The sequence below is a fragment of the Amphiura filiformis genome, chromosome 10 (assembly GCF_039555335.1).
Source record: "Amphiura filiformis chromosome 10, Afil_fr2py, whole genome shotgun sequence".
Classification (NCBI taxonomy): Eukaryota; Metazoa; Echinodermata; class Ophiuroidea; order Amphilepidida; family Amphiuridae; genus Amphiura; species Amphiura filiformis.
In genome coordinates, this window is record NC_092637.1 from 35,623,063 (window position 1) to 35,645,557 (window position 22,495).

Consider the following 22,495-nt stretch of genomic DNA (forward strand, 5'->3'; position numbering starts at 1 on the left):
AGGAATCAGCGCTCAATGGACTCTCGCGTTCACTTATAATACGAGTATATTTCTATATTGCTGCATGGTTGACTGTGTGTGTCGATTTGTGGATGAAGAGGAATGGGTTTTTGGCATTGAGGAAAATAAGGGGGGAGGGTTACAGGACTTTGGCATTTTTTTCATAGGGCATTATGTAATTATTTATTGTTACATTATCCAGAGATGGAACCGAACCGAGACTGGGGCCAGTCTATATATTACTGTAATCGCTCGATTATAATAGTCCCACTGGGTTTTTTTTACAGAACAGGATAATATATTTTTAAATCCAGAACAGGATAATATTTTTTTAAATCCAAGACATTTAGTACTGTATTTTTCTTGAATATGGAGTACTGTGAAACCTCATCTACAAGCATATAGAGTGCTTTTGATGAAAGCTAAATTAATCCAGACGCCTTCCATCCACAGAATTATAATATTATGGAACTTGAGCAAATAAATTACCGCTGCAAGCGTATACAAACAAGTATTATTGAAAGACCGATCTATTATATTGGTATATTTACGGCTGCTTCGTATTAAATTAGCTTTCATCAAAAACACTCTATATGCTTGTAGACAAGGTTTTACGGTATGTCCTGGGTTATATGATAACTTACAGCTCTAGCAGAAGGTCTCTTGGCATCTTTAAATACATGCTGATACAGCATGCTGTCTTTACCACCAGATAGGAAGATGTGTGGATCTTGACGCCATAAAATACCTGTGATAAAAACACAGCAGTAAAATTAGAGATACCTTCAATACTAGAGATGTGTTAAACAATAGACAATTTCAAATCAAGATCAGAAAAGTTTGAAAAACCAGTTGCAGTGAGAGGTATTTATTCAATAGGCTAGGTGGTCAAAATGGTGGACAAGAAATGTCATGAATCACAGTATCCTTTTGATCGAAAATACAGCTTATTTAGCCAATATCAACATGAAGGTCATCAGGTAATATATTTTCCTAACATATTGAACTAACACCTTGGCACTTTGACAAATTGACAGTAATGGACAGAAAAGTGCAAATGTTCTGTCATTTTTCAGCATCTTAGATTTGGACAAATTGACACTTGGCAACATAAAACATCAATAATAATAATAATAATAATAATAATAAACACTTATAGAGCGCGTTACAAACAAAACAGTTTCTCAATGCGCTTTACAGAAAAAACCTTAACTACAAGATATACTACAAATTTAAAAAGCCCAATAGAGCAAAACAAGATAAAATCAAGCAAGATTATTACAACACAGCATAAATGCTAATTCAGAGAACAACGAAATCATAACCACCACCAGACGTGCTTTCGCAGTGATGAACGGGAGAGAGGCAAAAAGAACACAAGCAGCAGCCGCGAGAACCCGGAGACACTAGAAAAACACGCCAAGTGGTTGAAGCAAAAAATTAAACAATTAATGATGCAATCAATTAAATAAAGCCAAACAGAAATGCATTTATAAAACAACACTATTTGCCGTGGGAAGAGAAAACCGATGTTGCACCCGTCCAAGGCAGGACAAATAACACAAAAGACAGAACAACACCAATATAGCTCAACCCACTACAAAAAGCTAATACACAGGCATATTGATAAGTAATACATATAGCATAAAAATATAACATAATAAATATAAGACAGTCTGAACAGATCCAAAAAGATCAAACAATATTGCACGAGGATGAAAGATGCGGAAAACGAGGCGTCAAGCAAAGAAAATACCCTCGTGAAATACAGAACGATCATATCATTATGAATATGTATACAATTATAGCACCAGAAACAACATAATAATATGCAAGCAATAAAAATATGAAACACATATATAAGAACGAATTAGATATCCAAATTAAACAGGTATGTTTTTAGCAATGACTTGAACTGCTCAACAGATCTTGCTTTGCGAATGTCCATTGGTAGACTGTTCCACAGGTTGGGGCCCGCGATGGAAAAAAGCCCTGTCGCCGAATGATTTAGTCCTGCTTTTTGGGACGACGAGAAGCTCATGAGAAGCGGAACGAAGGCTAGAAATAGGATGGTATGGTTTGAGCAGTTCGGTTATGTAGTTTGGAGCAGCGTTGTTGAGAGCCTTGTATATGATCAGAAGAAGTTTGAAGATGATGCGTTTCTTGATAGGGAGCCAATGAAGGTCTCTTATGACTTGACTGATGTGATCACGTTTCTTTGCGCCTGTAACAAGACAAGACAAACTGCATGCTTGACAAGATGTTATACATTCCATCTCCAGACTGCACGCGATGCTGAAGTGGTGCCGATTTTATGCGAGCTTTCAAGAAATTATTTCATACTTTGGGTTTAATCAGAATGAATTGATTTGAAAAGGTCTATTAGAGAATGATAAAAGATTTTATTTTAGTACCTTCTATCATGTCATAGAAGACACACGGTCCATTTTAGTGGATGTTTTAATCACCAAAACCTTTTTTTTCCAGATAAAGTTAAATTACAGTTTTAAGTTTTTATGTGGGTGCGCGTATTTAAAGCATAATGCCTACAACATATATTTTATAACAACTTGATACATGATACATTTTATCAAGACTCTCTCATCTGAGGTAATCAAATGCCAATACTGGGTAACAAAGAACAACCCCCTTCTCCCCAGCAAGATGTTACAACTATACAGTCCAAGCATTGGCTGGATAAGTAAATTATATTTAATTCTGCCAGAAATGCTAACATTCAGAAGGCAAAATGTTACTCAAAATGGGATAATAACACTGAAAGATGGTATTTGAGTGCCTTATGCCACATAGTTATGTTCTTCTAAATGCTACAGTGCATGAAATCAAGAGCTCTCAAAGTATTTTAGCCATTAGGTTATTAGCAACTATTCTAAACTGTTGCGATTTGGTAGTTCTCAGCATCTTGAGAATGGTAGTGAACTTTGGCCAAAATTGATCATTTCATAGTGAGTGTGTAGAAGAATTCAAATATCACAGATATATGTTTGTAGATCCTGTGGTTCTTGAGTTATGTTGTAAAGAGGGCTGAAACAACAACACTTTTGTAAAACGTACATAACTCATTCACAACAATAAATCAAGCAAGCTTTCAAAATACATAATTTATAAAATGAACTTTTGCAAAACATCAAAGTGTTATTTTTTAATAATATATTGATTTAGATAATAGAAATCAATTTTTTGGCTGCTTCGACCAACGAAGTATTTCTATGAAGATCACATGTCCCGATATATACAGAGATTGGTATAAAAGAAGTCCAGATAAGAGAGGCTAGACTGTATAGTGTCCCCTGGGTTTGCATACCTGATACAACATCATTGTGCTCTTCAAATACCGCAAAGGGCATGTATGATCTCCTGATATCCCAGACACACACACTCTGATCTACAACCTGAGAACAGCTTGCTATGTGATACTTCTTCTCGGGACGCCATTTGACTCGTGCCACGGAGGCAATCGTAAATACTGTGTACTCTTCATGAAGTTGTCTTTCATCCCATCTCCACACCTGTAAAAATAAAAAAAAAATTGTAATGGTTCAACGGCAGAAAATGGACCCTCATTTTATACAAATTTTCCGAGAAATTTTAACCCATTTTTATACCAGAGATTGCCTGTGGCAGATATTTCCAAAATCTTCCACAGGGGTAGTGTGAATTTCAACTGGAATAGCCTAATCTGGGCGTCAGGTACATAAATAGGTCCCAATTTTTGAAAAATTCGTACAAATATGGGTCCCCTTTCAGACTCTTGGATGCACGCAGCCACGCACGTCCCTAACCGGAACAATTTCACTTGGAGCTGGGGGAATAAATAAAATTTAAAAAAAAAAAAAAAAAAAATTAAAAAGAAAATTGCATATTTTGTAATGAAAACCTAGTGGAATTTGGAGATTGTCGGTTGCCACCTCTTTACCAAGTTACATCATTACCGTAGAAACTTGATATTTAGCATAATGTGCTTATTACTTTACTATTGAGCGCTTTTAAAACATACAAACATGAAGTGGCCCATCCACAAAAGTGTAAAGGGTTTTGAGCAAATCATTGATACACATAGTTATATACGAACAAGAAAACCTGCAAATTTGTGTCTCAACATTAGCTCAGTTGGTAAAGTGCCTGACTTTGGTGCAATTTCATGTTTTCAAAAGCGCTCGATAGTAAGCACATGCTAACCATGGACTTTTTACAGTATACGCCTCGCAAGATATGAGAAATTTCACAAAATGAAATTTATGCAAATGACCTGCTAAATTAGCTTATTTTGAAGACTTCTAATTTCCACCCCTCCACCAAATCACATCACTATACGCCTTAACAATTCTGAGAAATTGCAGTCGCACCCTCAGACAGACGGACGGATGGAATGACGGAAAACCAGGAAACATAATAAAAAACTGAGGTTAAGCTGAGGTTAAGCATAATGTCTACTGAGTGATAAATAATCATCTTTTGGCTCCATCTTTGAAAAAAATCTTCAGTTAAATACGTTCTAACCTTAATAATTCTGTCTCTTCCACAGGTTGCTAACCATTGTTTTTCTTCTGGATGCCAGTCTAATCCAAAGGCTGGACCATTGTGAGCCATGAACTGGTGTAAGAATTTGTCTTTCCTCCTGTAATCCCACAGCTAAAAGAATAGAAATACAATGAAAATTATGATAAATGTAACTCCTCGTTTATAATGGCTGAGAAATCTTGGCAAACATTACATGTAATGTAATATATATACATGTAACACAGTAGTGACAGTTGAGATTGTATTAAGAATTTCATTCCTCTTGACCCACAGGCTGACAGTAAAATTGTTAATGTCTTCATTACCTTCCTGACATATATTTAAATTCTGGTATCCATTTGTACAACTGAGTGTGGAAAGGCAATAGCGGTAAAAAGCCTTGCCTAAGTATAAAACATGTTGACACTGTCGGGGCTCGAACCGACAACCTCTGGCTACTTATGACTATGAGTCAAAGTCTTAGACCACTGTGCCACCATGCCCCTTGATACCACATAAGCCACTGTGTTGTAATTTCCGCCTGTCGACATATGGACTTTACAAATCGGATGATGTCTTTGTCAAACAATGAAACGTGCTTGAAAGGTTATGCACATAAAAAAATAAAAATAAAAAATATCGGATTTATATAGCGCCTTTTTCTAGCTAGATCTTGAAGATTCAAAGTGCTGTAATTTAAGCTGCCGTGGTGAATCATCACAATCAGATCGCATCATCTAGGCCAGTTGCAGCCGAACCTCAGGCGCAGACCTATCCGCACTAAGATTGTAACATCCACCAATTATCTGTGCAGCTCCCCAAATGAAGGAAGTTTTTGATAACCAAACAACTAATCACCGATTTTTTTGAAAGCAGGAGGAAACCGGAGATCCCGGAGAAAACCTGCGAGAGCGAGCATGGAATCGGGATAAACCAAGTGCACATGAGTCCTTGGGCCACGCCGGGGCTTGAACCCGGGACCTCAGTGGTGCAAAACGAGGAACTACCGCTGCGCTTAACTTTCGAACACAAACATTACATGTATGTAATCCTATGTTTCTGATGGTACAAAAAATCTAAAACTTTCTTGGAATAGGTGGGGGATGAGACCATGGATCACAAAATGCCCCTTTAATGGAAAAATTATTGGATAAAATTGAAGTCCACAAAATTTTCTTAAATCATGAGTACTTACCTGAATATTTCCATTGTCAGAAGTGGCGGCAAAAATGAAGTACTGGTATGGACTGAACTGTAGGTCTCTAACGCTATCATTACCACCCTGAAACGTCATCTCACATTTCTCAGTACGTAGGTCCTAGAAATCACAATGGTACAATGTCAGATAATAAAAATACAGAGACTCTACAAATAACTCATAGTACAAATATTCCAGCCAACAAATTACACCCCACTATAAAGAAAAAATTTGGAATTCCAACCAAATGCAACAGCTTAAATCATTTCAGATGCAACCATTTTCACCATAAATATAGGAAATGTGTGGCAGATTTTGGAGTTTCAAACAAAATGGGCTATTCCATTTGAAATCCGCACTGCCCCCGCAGAAGATTTTGGAAATATGTTCCACAGAGGGAGTATGAATTTTAAATGGGATTAGCACATTAGGCGGCTCTATTTGAAACTCACCCTCCGTCTGTGGAAGATTCGGGTTGAATCTTTCTCAGAGGGTGTATGAAATTCAAATGGAGCTGCCTAATGTGCTAATTCCATTTAAAATACATACTCCCTCTGTGGAACATATTTCCAAAATCTTCCACAGGGGGAGTGTGGATTTCAAATAGAAGAGCCCGATGATCTAATTTCTGACTAAATTGTGTAAAATTCAACTAGCTTTTATCAATTTCAACAAGTTTCAAATGAAATTCAAAATAAAATTGTAAAAAATTCCAGCAAGATTACTAATATAGACAAACCCGGTTCCACACAATTGAAGCCATTGAAGCGGGCCATCCTAGCTGAAATGTGAAATGATGCAGGCTTTGCAACCCATGTGACAAAAGAAATGCTGAAAGTTTACAATGCAAAATAATATAAGATTGACTTTAAAGCAGTGCTTTTCCACCCAATTACAACATCAGTTTGGTGCGGATGGCCCCCAGTAATGGTGGAATGAATTCTGACCATCACTTGGCTCGTCGGATTAGTGTATAGTTCAACTGGAATTCTCTGACCAGATGTAGCATGGATGACAATGTCTTATAGCTAGCCACCCATCATTTTGGATGGACAATTTACTCCTAGAACAGGCATGACAAATGTTTTGCCACAATAAAGTCTGAAAAAAACCGCTTGAATAAGTTCTGTGAACTCAAACCAAGACCAGACTAATAAATCAAGGCTATAGTACCAGCTGTTACTGACTAAACCCACAGAAGGTGCAGAGGACTGGATCAAGTTGGCGGGTCAAATTTTGGACAGGCAATTTCGGTGGAAATTACAGGTGCCCTCAAGACACACATAATATGGCAGTCATGATCACAGAACGTAATCAAACTCTGAACATCTGTGATAGAGTTTAAGGGACAACTGTATCATGATCTTACATACAGATGCGGACATATACAGAAGGAATACACTGTTGCAACATCCTTTTTCTTCGCTACAATTAGTCTAACAGAAATACTCACAAAACACTTCATGGATCCGCCTTGCGAGCCACTTAACAGCAGATTTGATTCACTGGGATGAAAGCAGACTTTATTAACCGTCCTTTTGTGATCACTGAATGTGATGTCCATCTTGTTACCTTTGATTTTATTTAGATCCCATATTATTACATTGCCATTGGTTGCGCCTGTTGCTAACAGCTCATCTGAAAGAAAATAAACAAGGTATTCAAACCTACTTTAGCAACTAGCAGTAAAATTGTTCAATCCATGATTTGTTGCGAGTGACCTTCTTCTCCTTGTTTTAGCCTTCTTTTCCTTGTCTTTTAATTCTTTCTTTTTCATGCTTATACAATACATGTAGGCATTTTAGCCTGCATGGTCTGAGTATTTTACAAAAATATGAAGGAAGGCAGGAACAGCGTTGGCCATAGCCGGTATCACGGAGCAAAATGCTACTCAATTGGAAATGTGTAGCAATTTTATGCCATAGACTTACAGCCTGTCTCAAAAAAAATTGTGCAAGTGAAAAGCCCCCTCTGTGGCAATTAGAAAATACCTTTGTGGCATGATGCTTACATCAACGTCAAGGGCATAGTCTTAGCTCTCAAATATCGTTTGTTCTGTTCAATTTGCTCTTTTTATCTCGAGATATGTTTAGTTAACAACGGAAGGGTAAAATCACAATTGTGCCACTTTTACTAGGCAATAGGGCTGTAAATGTAAACCAATGATAGCTGGTGTTGATGCGTCTAATGCACTCCCCTCTTCGGGGCTCGTGCATTAGACGCATCAACATCGGCGCGCATGCATTATTTTGTCTAATATCATTATTTTGTCAAATTTCATGAACTTGTCTGTCTAAGTTCATTAACCTATAAGTGTGCAATATTTGTTTGTCTTTTAACATGTCTTGAGTGACAAAGTGAACAGTATTTACCATAATGAAATCATTGACATGCACATGTATTTAATTTTACAGCAGAATGTGAAATATTTATCTTTTAATTTGTCGTAAGTGCAAAAAGAGGATCATTATCCCTGTATCATGATAAAACAGTAAAACAGTAAAAACAATTGTGTATTGTTGTGCAGTTGGTGCATTCTTTTGATTTCACGAAGGAACTCTTGATAAACTTGATGCTATCATTGATTTACATGTACAGCCCTCTTCCCTAGTAAAAGTGGCACAATTGTGATTTCACCCTTTCGTTGTTAAGTAAGCATATCTCGAGATTAAAACAAGCAAACTGAACAGAACAAACGGCATATGAGAGCTAAGACTACGCCCTTGACGTTGATGTAAGCATTATGCCACAACGGTATTTTCTAATTGCCAAAGAGGGCACTTTTCAGTTGCACAATTTTTTTTGAGACAGGCTGTATATAGTGAAGAGTGCAAATGTAACAAAAATCAAGTAGTGCAAGCTGAATATGCTACGCATAAAAAATGTCTTACGTCCAATGCTGGGCAGGAAGGAAAGAAAGAAAGAGGAGTGGAAAAGGGAGGAAGGAAGGAAGGAAGGAAGGAAGGAAGGAAGGAAGGAAGGAAGGAAGGAAGGAAAGAAGGAAGGAAGGAAGGAAGGAAGAGAGAGAGGAGAGGAAGGATGAAACGAAAGAAAAAACTTAGAACAAAAATATCACAGGCATTAAATTTTATTGGGGTTACATGAAATATATAATTATATCATGACCTTTCTTCTTACCCAAAAATCTCAATCTCAAGTGTGAGGAAGATTAACGAAAATACACCCACCAGCACACACAAATGCAAGAACAAGATTACCTTTATGAGGGTGCCACATGACATCATTACAGCTATATTTCAGTGTGATTCGCCCAACTCTTAAGTCAATTCTCTCCTGGAATCCTAGGTCCTCAATGTGGAAAATCTTGAAGACTAGAAATAAACAATGATAAATAAAACAACAGAGTATATATATTATCAAATCAATCAACAATTAATGTATATGACGTTGGTAAGAAAATCATAGACACAATGGTTTTGGTTCCTTTTTAACTGGTTGACATCCCTAAAAAAGCTCACTACAAAAGTTTGTGCTGTAAATAATTGTAAATACTATTCTTTCACAATTCATTCTCAATCCATTAAGAAGCAGTGGCAGGGTTGTAGCTAGGATATTTTTAGTGCTGTGTGGTATTTGATGAAAATCTTGCATATTTGGCAATTGACTAATTCAATCAAATTATGCAATTGTAACCTCTGAGTGGTGGGCTCCAGTGCTAAAATTGCAGTTGAGTGGTGGACTCCAAAACTGAGTGGTGGACTCCAAAACTGAGTGGTGGGCTCCAAAACTGAGTGGTGGTACCTCCCAACCCCAAGCTCACATGTCTGCATATTGAGCCAATCAGAGAACTATTATAGTCAATAGGGCTTGAGCTCAAAATTAGTCAAAGTTTTAAAAAGCTAATTGATTGGTTACTCAGATGATTATACAACATGTAATTATAACCAAACAGTGGTACTCTAAGAAAGGCAGTTGTAGTGCCCGTGGGGCTAAACCTGTTCATCTTATTTCTACTCTTTGTACTTACCACTTCTCCCGGCAACCACAACTTGTGAAGAATCTCTGGATGAACTGAGTGCATTGATGCCGCCGTCTACCTTGACATGCATGGTGCGACCCAGGGTACTACGCACTGAGGAATAGCACAAAAGAAATTTTTATCAATTACTACTGGTTGCACTTCCTAATGTCTTCACAATAATTAGCAGACGCAGACCCAGACATTGGCACACTGGACCTGTGACCCCCCCCCCCCATCTCGAGGGTCCTATTTGGGTTGGGTTTTTTTACAATTTAGTTTATAAAAATAAATTAAATTTACATGTTAGTTTTCACTGATAGCTACTGAACGCATTGCCCCCTTTTAATTTTGAACCAAACAAATGAAAATTGGTATTTCATTCCAGCGCCTACAATGCGTGTATTTAGCTCGCGGATTATAATTATCATAATTAATATCGGGAGCTTCATGCAGCTGATGGGGACAAACAAGACGTATTAGACGAATAGCGATATACACAAAGTTTATGGAAGTACCTCATATTGGACAAACCACATCGTTTTAAAGTGCCCCCACCCCACCTAATTTAGGTGATGAGCTAGGTTGGAACGTTTTGTGTCAAATTTAAAAACTTTTCGGTGGAATATTGCAGTTTTAAGCCATATATATAACATTTGCTGAGGAGAACGCCCTCAAAAAATTGTGAAATTCAGGTTTTTACACGATTGTAATGTACTTTAGTAGTAAACAAAGATTCTCTGCAAAAATCAAGACTTTAGGTGCTGTAGTTTTGTCAAAATCTGAGATTTTGAATAAACCGCCGGAAACCGCCACCCTCTTCCATCGTATGTTTTACAAGGAGGCCCCTGAGTTGTTATGCCAGCTGATGCCAGACATCCATGTCCATGACCCCAGGTTGCGACGGTCTGTGAGATCCCATGACCTAGCAGTGGAAGTCCCAAGATCAAACCTTGTCAGCCATGAAAGATCATTTCTACCATCTACAGCCCAATTATGGAATTCTCTACCTGCCCAAATTCCAGCCATTAGATCGAGGGCCAGCTTTAGCAGGGAGGTTAATCGCTTTCTGGGTGCATCCTCGTCAGCAGCTTCTAAATGATTTATTTGTCTCTGCTGTTAATGCCCAGTTATGCCATGTCGTAAAAAAAAAAAAAAAAAACCTTTGTTTTATTATTACGATATAAATATTAGTCGACCGTGTATACGTGCGATCAGTGTTTGAAATAAGCACTTATCCTCTTGTCCAAAAATCACTGGGGACAACCATATTGAGCTATGTACTTATCCCTTGGACAACCACTATATGGATTCTTTGCACTCAAAAACTGACATACATGTATATATTTTGGGGACAAAATGTTTTGAGGACAAGCAGAATTCATGCTAATAGTTGCACTCGGGACAACCTCCACATTTTCCTTATTTCGGACACTGCGTGCGATGTCAACACAGTACATGTACTACGTACACGGCGTGCGGGACACACACACACGCCAGAGGATCGTACCATATTACAAGTTCACCGCTGGAGTAACATGCATAGTAGTAAATTCCAATTTTCTTTGCTTTACCTCACTTGTTCGGCTCAAAATTAGAAGGGGACATATCTGACAGTAAATGCTAACATTTTATTGAAAATGAATACTAATCTATTTTTAAAGAAATGTTATAAGGCCCTTCGCACTTGATTATTAGTTTCCTGTTTACCGCCCGCGTCCAAAATTGAAAATCTCAAAATAATTAATTATTTTATTTTTATTTCTAATTTTCTCCTTTAAAATAACTTTCAACTACTTCTACTTGCCATATCTTCTGACTTTAATAATATCAACAATAATGATGAATGAACAAAGAGTACAACTCCACCTTCACTTATTTATAAAATCAAATATTGTTGTAAAATAATGTTAATTATTAAAATAATTTTAATTAATTAAAAATGCCTGCTCTAGTCAAAACGTGTCAATAGTTGCTTGTAATAGTTCAAACTAAATAAAAAAATAAAAGATAATTAATAATTAATAATTAAAAGTCACCTCGTCCCTTTTTCAAAATCAATAACAGGAAACTAATAATCAAGTGCAAAGGGCCTAATATGGTTTTAAATACATGCTAGGTGAATTCAAATTTGCCATCAAACTGCATCATTTTATATATCAAATTAAAGCCCTTGAGTAAACAAAACCAAAACTGAAAACCTTTTTTTCATAACACGATCAGAATCAAAATAACATCTTGTCAAAGATTGACTTTCATCAAAAAGATTCAGCTAGCAAAATTTCCCAAAACGGCATTTCGGGGGTGTTTCTAGATCTTAGTCTCATTATGATAGCAGCTTTTTTTAATGGAACTGCTATCAAAATCCCACTAAAATTCCATGTGCGATTGTCTTATCACCATAAAAAATCATATATTTGGGTCAAGTGAAGTATAGAAAACATATTTATGTAGGTTTCCTTCTTCGACCAGTTGTTTTTAATTTCTATGTAAATATGCATTGACATTATCGGCGAATTTGGCTGACTAGCAAATGTGTTAACTATAGGTTTGCCTGGCATACCTACTTTAAATATGTGTTGAAAGATTATGATAATCGTCCGTTCAGGTTTCTGACCGTGTCTGACTCCATCAGGAGTGTTGGCCAGTATTTGGACAAAGACAAAGACGTAGATGTTATAATGATTATGTTTATTAAATAAAAGACTGAAGTATTAAACATCATATGAGCTGAGTGAGTGAGTGATGCAGCATTGCATATCATTCAAATTCAAAATTGTACATTGGTATTAAAATGGTATGGATTGCAGCAGCAACCAATGTCAATGTGCTTTACTGCTTACCCCCGTCACTTCCTCCTCGAGACATTCTTTTTTATTTCTTTTACTACACACTCGAAACAAACAGGCTTATAAAATCAGCTTTAGGAGTGCAGAAGATCATCATCATGCTTCATAAATTCGCAGGCATAATAAAGCAGAGCAAGCTGAGCACATGAGCAACTTCAATCACAACATTTCCTTGGTTCACGTTAACCTCAATTGTAGTCAAAGTTCCAAATATACAAGAAAGGTCATATATCAACAAACGGTAAAATACTGAACTGTTGATGGGACGATGATGTTATCAACGTAATCAGACAAATGACCTTTGACCTTCACTTAGGGTGTATGTCGGAAAATGAAAAGAAAGACAATCGAAAATCATGAATAAAAATCCAGTGACATCTTCGTAAATACAAATACGTTTTATTAATAAAGCTCAAATATGTGTTAATAGAATTTCATTTTTTACTGGGATGCAACATTTAGCTCGATAATGATACTAGATTTGGCATAATTTGGACATATAATCAGCGCAATTTTCTCTCCGGAAAACACCGTATCGGAAAGATGGCGACGTTGATTCGCTCGGAATCGTGGAAAGAAACATGAAATTTGGACAAAAGGAAGACGAAAGTGCTCCTGAAACAGTGTAAATTCAGGTGAACATTTTATGAGGATTTTCATTTTCGATTTTTATGCGGACAAAGGACGGAAAACCATGATTTGAAGCCGTGTTTGACGGTCGTATTGGCGTACGGTGACTGTACAGTGTGCATGTTCCGGGTCACAGGTCACTGGCCAGACCGGGCAGCACTCCGTCACCAACTTGCAAATCTGGAAAATAACGTTGTTTTGTTTGAACGTGGATTTGGATCTTTGGACTTTAGGACATCATTTGGATTAATTTTCAATGTGTGTTGTGGTAAGTATAAACTCTTAAATTTTAAAGCTGTGTGTAAAAAAAACCCAAAAAATGAATAATAAATGAGGGCGAGATAATCGTAATAATCGAGGCGAGGGTAGACGTTCGCCTTTCGTATCTCTTTCCTTGTTGGAAAGGTATAACGTTGAGGAGATGGGAACATGTACAGAAGATCCGGGACCTACTCTGCCATGTTTGGCTGAGTAACGGTACATGAACACGGTCTTTTGTGCCTAGTTAGGCATGTTCACAAAATTTTCAAGTAGGATATTTCACATCGAAATTATTTTGTTTAAAAAGGTGATTATTTAACTTAAAAAATGAGGGGTCACCCTTACCAAAGGTCGAGGCCTTATCTAAGCCTCAACTTAACCTCAGTCTCAGAAAATAAGCCTCGTGATAGCCTTAATATCCTTAGCCTCGTCTTAGCCTTATCTTAGCCTCACCTTAGCCTGAAAATTAGCCTAATTATTTAAATTAGATAAGCCTCAAATAATTAGCATAATTAGCCTCAAATAATTAGCCTCGTATCATTATAGCCTCACATTATTAGCCTCAAAATATTAGCCTCGGAATATTAGCCTCATAATAATTAGCCTTGTCTTAGCCTCATCTTAGCCTCGCCTTAGCCTGAAAATTAGCCTAATTATTTAAATTAGTTAAGCCTCGCAATATTTAGAGGCTAAGCTAATTAAGACAAGGCTATTCATTTGAGGCTATTTTACGAGGCTAAACATTACATGCATGCAGGGACGGTTGGGCTATTTATTGATCCAGCTAGGTGATAAGTGTTACTGATATTTTTGGGTGTTATGAAGTGGGGTAGGGTTATTTGGTGAGTTGCATTTGGAGAGTTCCAATATGGTGAGTTGTCAATTGGAAAATCCAACTATGGTGAGTTGTCATTTGGTAAGAGTTCCAATATGGTGCAAGTTAATTGTCATCTTGAGCATACTAGTATTGGAAAGTTTTGTTTGTAAAGTTGGGATATGGTGTGCTGTCAATGTTATGGGACAGTTGTATTTTGAAGTGGGGAGGGGGGTAATTTGGAGAGTTCAAATATGTAGAGTTGTCACCTTTAGCGTATTGGAAGAGTTTATCTTTATGACACACCATATCCCAATGTCACCAAACAACTCTTTTAATATGCTGAAGGTGACAACTCACCATAAGAACTCTCAAAATGACCATCCCCCACTTAAAAGTACAAACATCCCCATACCACATGTCCACATCTCAACTTTTACCAAATAGAACTCCCGCATCTAACTCTTTTCAAATCGGGTGTAGGTGAAAACTCACCACACTTGAACTCTCCAGATGACCCTCCCCCGGGACCCTCCCCCACTTCAAAGTAGAAACATCTCCAATACATTGACATATATTGCATGCACAGTGCACACCACTTCATCCCAAATACCAAACATAACACTTCCAATATGACAACCTTATTTCATTATTTGAACTTTCCCAACAACATTAACTCACCATATTTGAACTCTCTAAATAACCCACCCCCAATTTAAAGTACAAACATCCCCAAACATCAATTAACATAACACCCTAACAACATCATACACGTTTTCACCAGGGTCAGCCAGCATCAAACTGCAGTATACATGTCTGCAGACTACAATACATGCATGTCTGTTGAATTCAACAACCTCAAAAAGGCCATATTTCTTGATGAAAAAGAAGCAATAAAATACAGACTTTGAAACTTACGAAAAGCTGATTTTTCTTCCAGAGAAATGGTTGCTATGCTCCCCATGAACTAGGCACCGGTAAAAAAGCCTAAAATACCCTTTAAGGGGGTACTACACCCATTGATTTTTTTTTGCATTTTTTTGCATTTTGTGAAGAAATTACAAAAAAAAATTGGACAAAGTGGTATGCAAAATGAAGGGCAAATCTTCTCGTTTTATTGGTGGCATCGGTATCAACGTAGCTTACATGCTTTTAAAAGTAGAAGCCAAAAGGTGGTACATCACTGATGATTTAAATTCACTTCATTTTGGAAAGCTTAATATCAACGGATTTCGTTAAAATTTTGGATATGTGTTGCTAACACGTTAGGGAAATAAAGTTGATATGTAAAATGGGAATAAGTGGTTCCTGATTTCTTTTATGACTTCATGAACTTGGTGCTCCACAACTATCAAAAAGGAACTGGTTAAAATGCTTCTATTTTCAATGTTGAGCTATATTTTGTATTTTTAACTTGTGACATTATTTCACTGAAACTTAATTAAGCCATAGGTAACAGGTTACCACAACCATACTACAGCAATGTTGAAAAAATTGTATTTCTTGTCACCTATACCACCATATTGGGTAGTTTTCTGTAAGCTTAGCTTTTGTGATTTTGGTAACTATTTTATATTTATTTGTGAAATCCATCTCAACTAAGCATTCTAAATTGTACTCACCATTTACATCCCAAGGTATATTAGTATATCCACCTTGCACTTCTCGATATATATCCAGTTAAAGACAGAATATCAAAATTATTCCTCATTATGATACATTTTGTATCACAGACTCTCACATGTGTATTCAAAATTGATGCTTAAATTTGACCTGAACCAATTGACCTATAACCTGACATACTGTGACCTAATAGCCTTTTCTTCTCCTAACAACACATCAATAACAACATCAATATCAAATTGACTAATGACTATGCATCTATTGTGTAAGTGTTTATTTAATTTATTCAGTGTTATATATTTTGCAAGCACCACTAGATTTTCTATAGAGAGTATAACAAAGGATTTAATGTATTCTATTCATGTACCCTACTTGAACATGTTGAAAAGAATAAATTATGGTTTGTTATGAAACACGCATCTGAGTTACCAGGATAAAATAAAAAAAAAATATATAGGGCTAAAATGACTTACTATACAATGGTTTAAAACACCTTTTTTATTTATTTTTTTAAATTTTTTTATTTCACATGATCCGTGCATATATCGCCTCGCTATAAATGAAAAAATATGTTTTTAGACCAATCAAACCAATATATGGGTGTAGTACGCCCTTAAACTGTTAATTTTTCAAAATTATTGGCAATTCTGAGCAGCATACAGTAATTCTGCTCCCTGACAGTTGGTGACCTCTGACCTATCATGTGACCATATTTTTGAGGCTAATAATAGCCTCAAAAAAGTCGAGGTTAATTTTAGCCTCAAAATTAAAGCAGGCCAAGACGAGGTTAACTTTTTAGCCTCAAAAACATTTCAGGCTAAGACGAGGTTAATTTCTTAGCCTTGTCACCGATAAGGTTAATTTCTTAGCCTCGATGGCTAAGTTGAGGTTAATTTTTAGCCTCAAAAGATATCGAGGCCAAGTTGAGGCTAAGGTAAGGCTTATTTAGCCTCGACTTATGGTAAGGGCAACCATGTCTGTAGGTCAAAAATTAGCGAAGTTATGGGCAAATGTCTGTTTTTAAAAACTGCACTTTTCTGCGACCATCAATGACAATGCCTTACAATGACTTACTGTACAAAAAAGGCATGTAATGCATCATTTTTCACCACGGCGATCCATTTTACACAAAGGCGATTTTATTTTATGAAATCTAACTTTCACTGCATGCTGACTTCTATATCAAGGATAAAGTACCGGCACTTTTTAGACTACGTCGTCAAGTTTCTGGTGTCCAAATTTCAAATTTTTGTATTTCCCTATGGGGGATTACACAGTTAAGCCATTGACTTTGAGCTGCTGTGGTCCAAACTTTTTGGATTGAATGTCGCCCTCTATAATAAGGAATGTGAACATGTCTAGCCTAGTCATTGTGTAAAGCTGTGTTTATACCCAGACTGAATCATTGACTTGTCGCTAACTGCACAAGTTATGTGTGCAATTTTAGAGAACGTTGACCGACAGAGAGTGTCAATATAGGCCTACGTGTCGCTTTTGAAAAACAGCGAATCATGCGCATGCTCAGCAGGCAAATACGACGGCGATTTAGTACACTGACCATGCATGCGATTCAGGTTTCTCCAAAAGCGATTGAGTATAAATGCATCTTTAGAAATGACCGGCGATTGTGTGTTCTCAAGTGGGTTTTATCATGTTAATTAGTGACCTCGATCAAGCATTGAAATGCTGTCATTTTTTGTACTGGATCGTTCGAGCATCTCCAACAAATTTTTCAATGTAAGTGCCTCTGGCCCTAGTAGTTAAGTAAAAACGGATACTATGGCCAGAGTTCTAGGGCTAGGCGAGGGCGAGATGGCCGAGTGGTTAAGACATTGTGCTGAACAGGTAACAATGGTTTGAGCCTTCGGCTTTTGCTTAGGTGAAAATTCTCTTCCCTCCCCAAAGTTCCTATGGTCGGGAATCCTTCAATTAAGTTCAGTAATTTAATTAAACTTTAAAGAATTTCTTCTTGCCCCCACTGCTTAGCACGTGCAGATATAGGTAGGCCTAGTGTATGTGCTTCGTCCGTGATTCTGAAGTCACATAAAGCCTTTGGTCCCGTGTTCAGGAGGATGGCCATTTTGTTCCAACCTGTTTAAATAGTTTTGAGACGCATAATGAGCCGAGGCCGGACATCCGACTAAAGTTTAGCTACTGACAATAGCCTGGTACATGGTAATTGACCTAGCTCTGTGTGTGAGTAGGGGTGTGATTTTCGGGTAATTTTGTGCCCGGGTACCCGGCGCATTTTTCGGGCGGGTAACCGGGTACCCGCAATTGCAATAAAAAAAAATTAAAAAAAAAAAAAAATTTGCATTCAAATAATTCAATGCATTTTGATATCAATTTTCATATTAAACACAAAAAACATTAGGCCAATTAAAAAAATAAACATGTTTCACGTCCCCTCCTGCTTCCTTTTTTGAGGTTTCTTCAATTTTATTTTTATAACTTTGCAAAAACTATGTCTAGGAAGTAGAGATGCTTTCTATAGCCTTGCTAATATACAAAAATCACTTTTATAAGGTTTTGTGATAGTTAGAGGGGGCCTATCTCTCAGAACAACAAATAAAAGAGGCCTCCTCCTTTTTCCAGGCATTATTGTGTACGCTAAAACAGCTCTAATTATGGGTATTTTACACTGATTTTGCAATAAAAAATAAAAAGCCCCCTCTTCCTCCTTTTTGTAAAAAACCCGGACGTGAAACATGTTTTTTCAATTTTTTTTTAGGTCAACCATGAATGATCCTAGCATTTAAAGTCTAGGGCCAGAGACACTACAAAACCAAAAAAAAAAAATGTTTTAAATTTTAAATTTCGGGTATCCGGGCAGGGAATTTCCTGCCCGTGTAATAGGATTCTCGGGCAGGACTCGAATTCCCGGGACTCCCTCACACCAATATGTGTGAGTGAGCATGTATACGCCATGAGGTCGTCTGCTTTTAGACCGCCTCCAGCCTCCACTAATGTTGGCCGATACCGATCTGTGAATCGGAGATCGGTGCCGATATGGACTGCATCAGCCTTGAATCTGAATCGGCAGATGAGCTATCAGCTGCCGATCTAGCTTACCGATCTCTGAACTTGACAGTAATAAAAGTACACAACAATTCTTTAAGCTTACCATTACTTCCTTATGTAACATTACTACTATTTAATGCCAATATATTTCCAAAAAACGTTGTTACCACCACAAGAATCATGTCGTTTCATACTGTATTTTATATTATCCACTCAGTGACAACACTCCCGACTGTACAGTGCGTCCCTGGGAAAAATTTGTAAACACTTTAACACTCGACTTGGGGTGTAAAATGGTATTTTATTTGGGTTGATATTGACATGAAAAACCTCTAAAAACGGTCATCATATTACATAGCAGGTTTGGGGAATTAAGCTTTGACCGTTAACATTACTGGGGCCCGACTTGAATGAACTTGTACTGGTTGTAGAATAACATTTAAGGAATCTGAATCGGGATCGGATCGGCCCGATCTGCTAATTTTCAGATCGGAGATCGGCAGATCCGATCTTGGGTTGGATCGGCCAACACTAGCCTCCACGAGTGAGTGCAGCTAGCCTACGCTATAGTTTGTCACATATAAAATCAGAATTTTTGTCAGTTTTTGAGTTCAAGACGCACGGTTCTTTCTCAAGACGCAAGGTAACAACTATCATATCCGTTCAACACACATTCAAGTGCAAGGAACAAAATCTGGCTTCTTTAGAATAAATAAATTCATCATTTTCTATCCCGGTATCCAAAGATTTATCGTCTGAATATCAAATCGTGCATAGCACATTCATGTGTATCGATCCCGGGTATTGATTTTAGTATCTCTGCTGAGTGCTGTACCAAGTAATTATTAGCCAGGCAATGTCGGTGTGCGTTGCGTCCTTGGGGGTGTCTATCTCGCTATGGTGGGAATTTGTTGTGTACATTTCCCCAATAGCAAGTACCGCCACACAAATTTACTACGGGTAAAAACCTTCATGCAGTTCGCCGTGTCATGTTGGCTGAACTTGGCTCCAGTGTTTTTCATCTATTTTTTTGTGTGTAGCAAAAACTGCTACTCCCTTTCAGATTTGAGTAGCAATTTCAAAATTGTGAGTAGCAATTATTTTCACCATATTTTTTTGGTTTTTTGTATACCTTTTACCATCGCAAAAACATTCCTACTTTCAGGAGAATTCCTGCCATAACTGTATCTATCATCTTTTTTTCTCTCTTCTTGCAAGTTCGTAGACAAATGCAGTGGCCAGTGATCAATTTTCGTATATTTTTTGTGTAGCAAAAACTGCTACTCATTTTCAGATTTGAGTACAATGTAGCAATTCCAAAATTGTGAGTAGCATTTTGCTACGCTAATCCAGGTAAATCAAACACTGCTTGGCTCCCAATCTATCTAAGCATGCTGTGCAGAAAAACTTACTGGGGACCATCACGATCTTCCGCTCAGCTCAGGGGCAGCGCTAGCGCGCTAGAACTAAACACTCCAATGTCCGCAAGGACCCCTGAACTTGCAGAAAATTAAAGGTGATATTCATTGAAATACAAATGGGGTATCAATAGCAGTGGGCTATATCGAAGCCAAAATAACTTTTTTGGTTATTTTTGTTTCTAAATCTAAACAGTTTTTTTTTGTTCTATATAATATGGCCTGGTGTCCGAGAAAAAAGTGTGCAGCGCCCTCTTGTGTCACCATACCTTATCATTGTGGAGGGAGTGGATTCGAGTACAAAATCCTTCAAAGTAATCCTTTTCTAGCATGTTGCTCTGATTTTGGTGTCTAAATATGTAAATGAGCTCAAAATACCTAATTTTGAAAATTGACATTTTGGGTCAAAATTGAGCACGAGGGCGCTTTTCATGATTTTTCGCAAGTTTACATCCATTTGCTGTTTTTAAGTAAATAGCTATGAAGATGATCACTAGTTCAAACTGCTCAAGAAATTTGAGCATTTTATCACAATTAGTTTGTCCGTAGCACTCTTTTGAATGTTAAAAATTTTAACCTAAAAATATCTAGAAATACCGTCGGCAATTTCAGCAAAATTCAAGATGGCCGTCTTCATAGCGAGCCGGTAGCGATAAAGTGTACAATTTACACCGGAAAACAAGGCAAAATACTGCCAAAAGTATGACCCCTGAAGGCAAATAACATGAAAAGTTGGCGAAATAGTTAGGTAAAAGTTAAGATTTGGCATTGCATTTTGTTGAAAATACATTGGAAATGGCCAATATTTTGAGTAAAAATTAGCTTGCCTGACGAAGTTTTACTGGGCTAGACTCGCTTGCCAGTCCTATATACGCCGTACGTATATTAAGGACTGGCTTGCGCCATTTTGGATGTCAATGGGTAATACACACTTAACGATTTGCGCCGGTTAGAAACTTGAAAAAAATGTTTAAAATTTTATCAATGTACATAAAAGTGGTACCAACCTTATTGTGCTTGCTAATTTAAGACTCGGTTGAAACAAAATTAAGGATCAAATGCATTTTAGTGTCCAAAAGGCAAAATTATCGTCAAAGTTCTGCAAATCGGCACCCTTATGCGAAGGGTTCAGAATTGAATCGAACGAAAATATCCGATCTTTGCGATCAAAAACACAAAATTACAACTTTAAACATACTATTGGCAAAAGACATATTACCAAACAATATAGAACAGAAAATTTGACATCATTTTCTCAAAATATTGAAGAAATTTGCTCACTAGACATCGAAAAAGTACGCAATCCAATTAACGTTCAAACACGTGGGAAACTGAAAGTGCATAATCCCCACTATACTGGGCCATTGCCTGAGCACGATGTCGCCATGGACGAAGTTCTGTCGATATGTTGACAAATTCACTTTGTCGACAGGATTCAGACAGGATCTGTCAACGCCGGCCTTTGGTTGTTGGTGTTAAATACATGTATGTACCAAAATGATTTTTTAGAGAAATTTTTTAGAAAAACCCCCCTTAGGCCAAGACAAAAAAATGTTTGCTTGCCCTCAAATGTATATTAACAATTGGGTCGGTCGGAATTTCTTTTTCTAACTTTCTAACTTTACTAGCAAACTCTACTCACGGCGAGGTACACGGCAGGTTTCCTTCAGCCAGGGAGCCGCTGGTACCACGGGGTACCTTGATGCACGACTAGATCCCTTCACGGGGAACTATGTGCAGTCGGGGTACAGCAGTAGGCTACACAGCCGGGAGCCCTCGCGGGCAGGGTTATAGCTAGCCCAAGTTGAGTGCCGGCTAATTTTACTATCCAATTAGAGGGCTGGCTCAGGGCACACTCTTTTTAGCGAACACAGGGATCTGGGAATAGGCTAGGGGGTATACCCCAAAAAATTGTTTTGGTTTTTTTACTCTTTTTATGATAAATAAAACATTTGTGGGAACAAAATTAAATTTTTTAATATTTTTTTAGTGCCGGTCGACCGGCACTGACCAGCGTGGCTATAACCCTGCTCGCGGGTACCCAGGCTGGTGCTGCGTCGGTACCGCAGTACCCGCCCTTGTTTCCACAGGTGTTGTGGCAACAGGGGGGAGGCGGTGCCGGTGCTGCGGTACCATGGGGCTACCCGGGTGGCGGATCCTTGCAGGGTCAGCTACCATTGG

At 37.6% G+C, this 22,495-nt stretch overlaps 2 protein-coding genes across 2 annotated transcripts in view; one reads left to right on the top strand and one right to left on the bottom strand.

Moving 5' to 3' along the window:
* LOC140162794 (GATOR2 complex protein WDR24-like) overlaps positions 1-12,675 on the bottom strand; it is a 31,205-nt gene extending 18,530 nt beyond the window's left edge. Inside the window, 8 exon segments of the mRNA XM_072186095.1 lie at positions 645-748; positions 3,326-3,530; positions 4,522-4,653; positions 5,717-5,839; positions 7,173-7,357; positions 8,938-9,051; positions 9,708-9,812; positions 12,542-12,675. Coding sequence (XP_072042196.1) covers positions 645-748; positions 3,326-3,530; positions 4,522-4,653; positions 5,717-5,839; positions 7,173-7,357; positions 8,938-9,051; positions 9,708-9,812; positions 12,542-12,566 — 993 coding nt within the window. The 5' untranslated portion in view covers positions 12,567-12,675.
* A 557-nt stretch (positions 12,676-13,232) lies between these two features.
* LOC140162795 (uncharacterized) overlaps positions 13,233-22,495 on the top strand; it is a 38,110-nt gene continuing 28,847 nt past the window's right edge. The window contains 1 exon segment of the mRNA XM_072186096.1: positions 13,233-13,445. The gene's annotated coding sequence lies outside the window, so the exon portion shown is untranslated.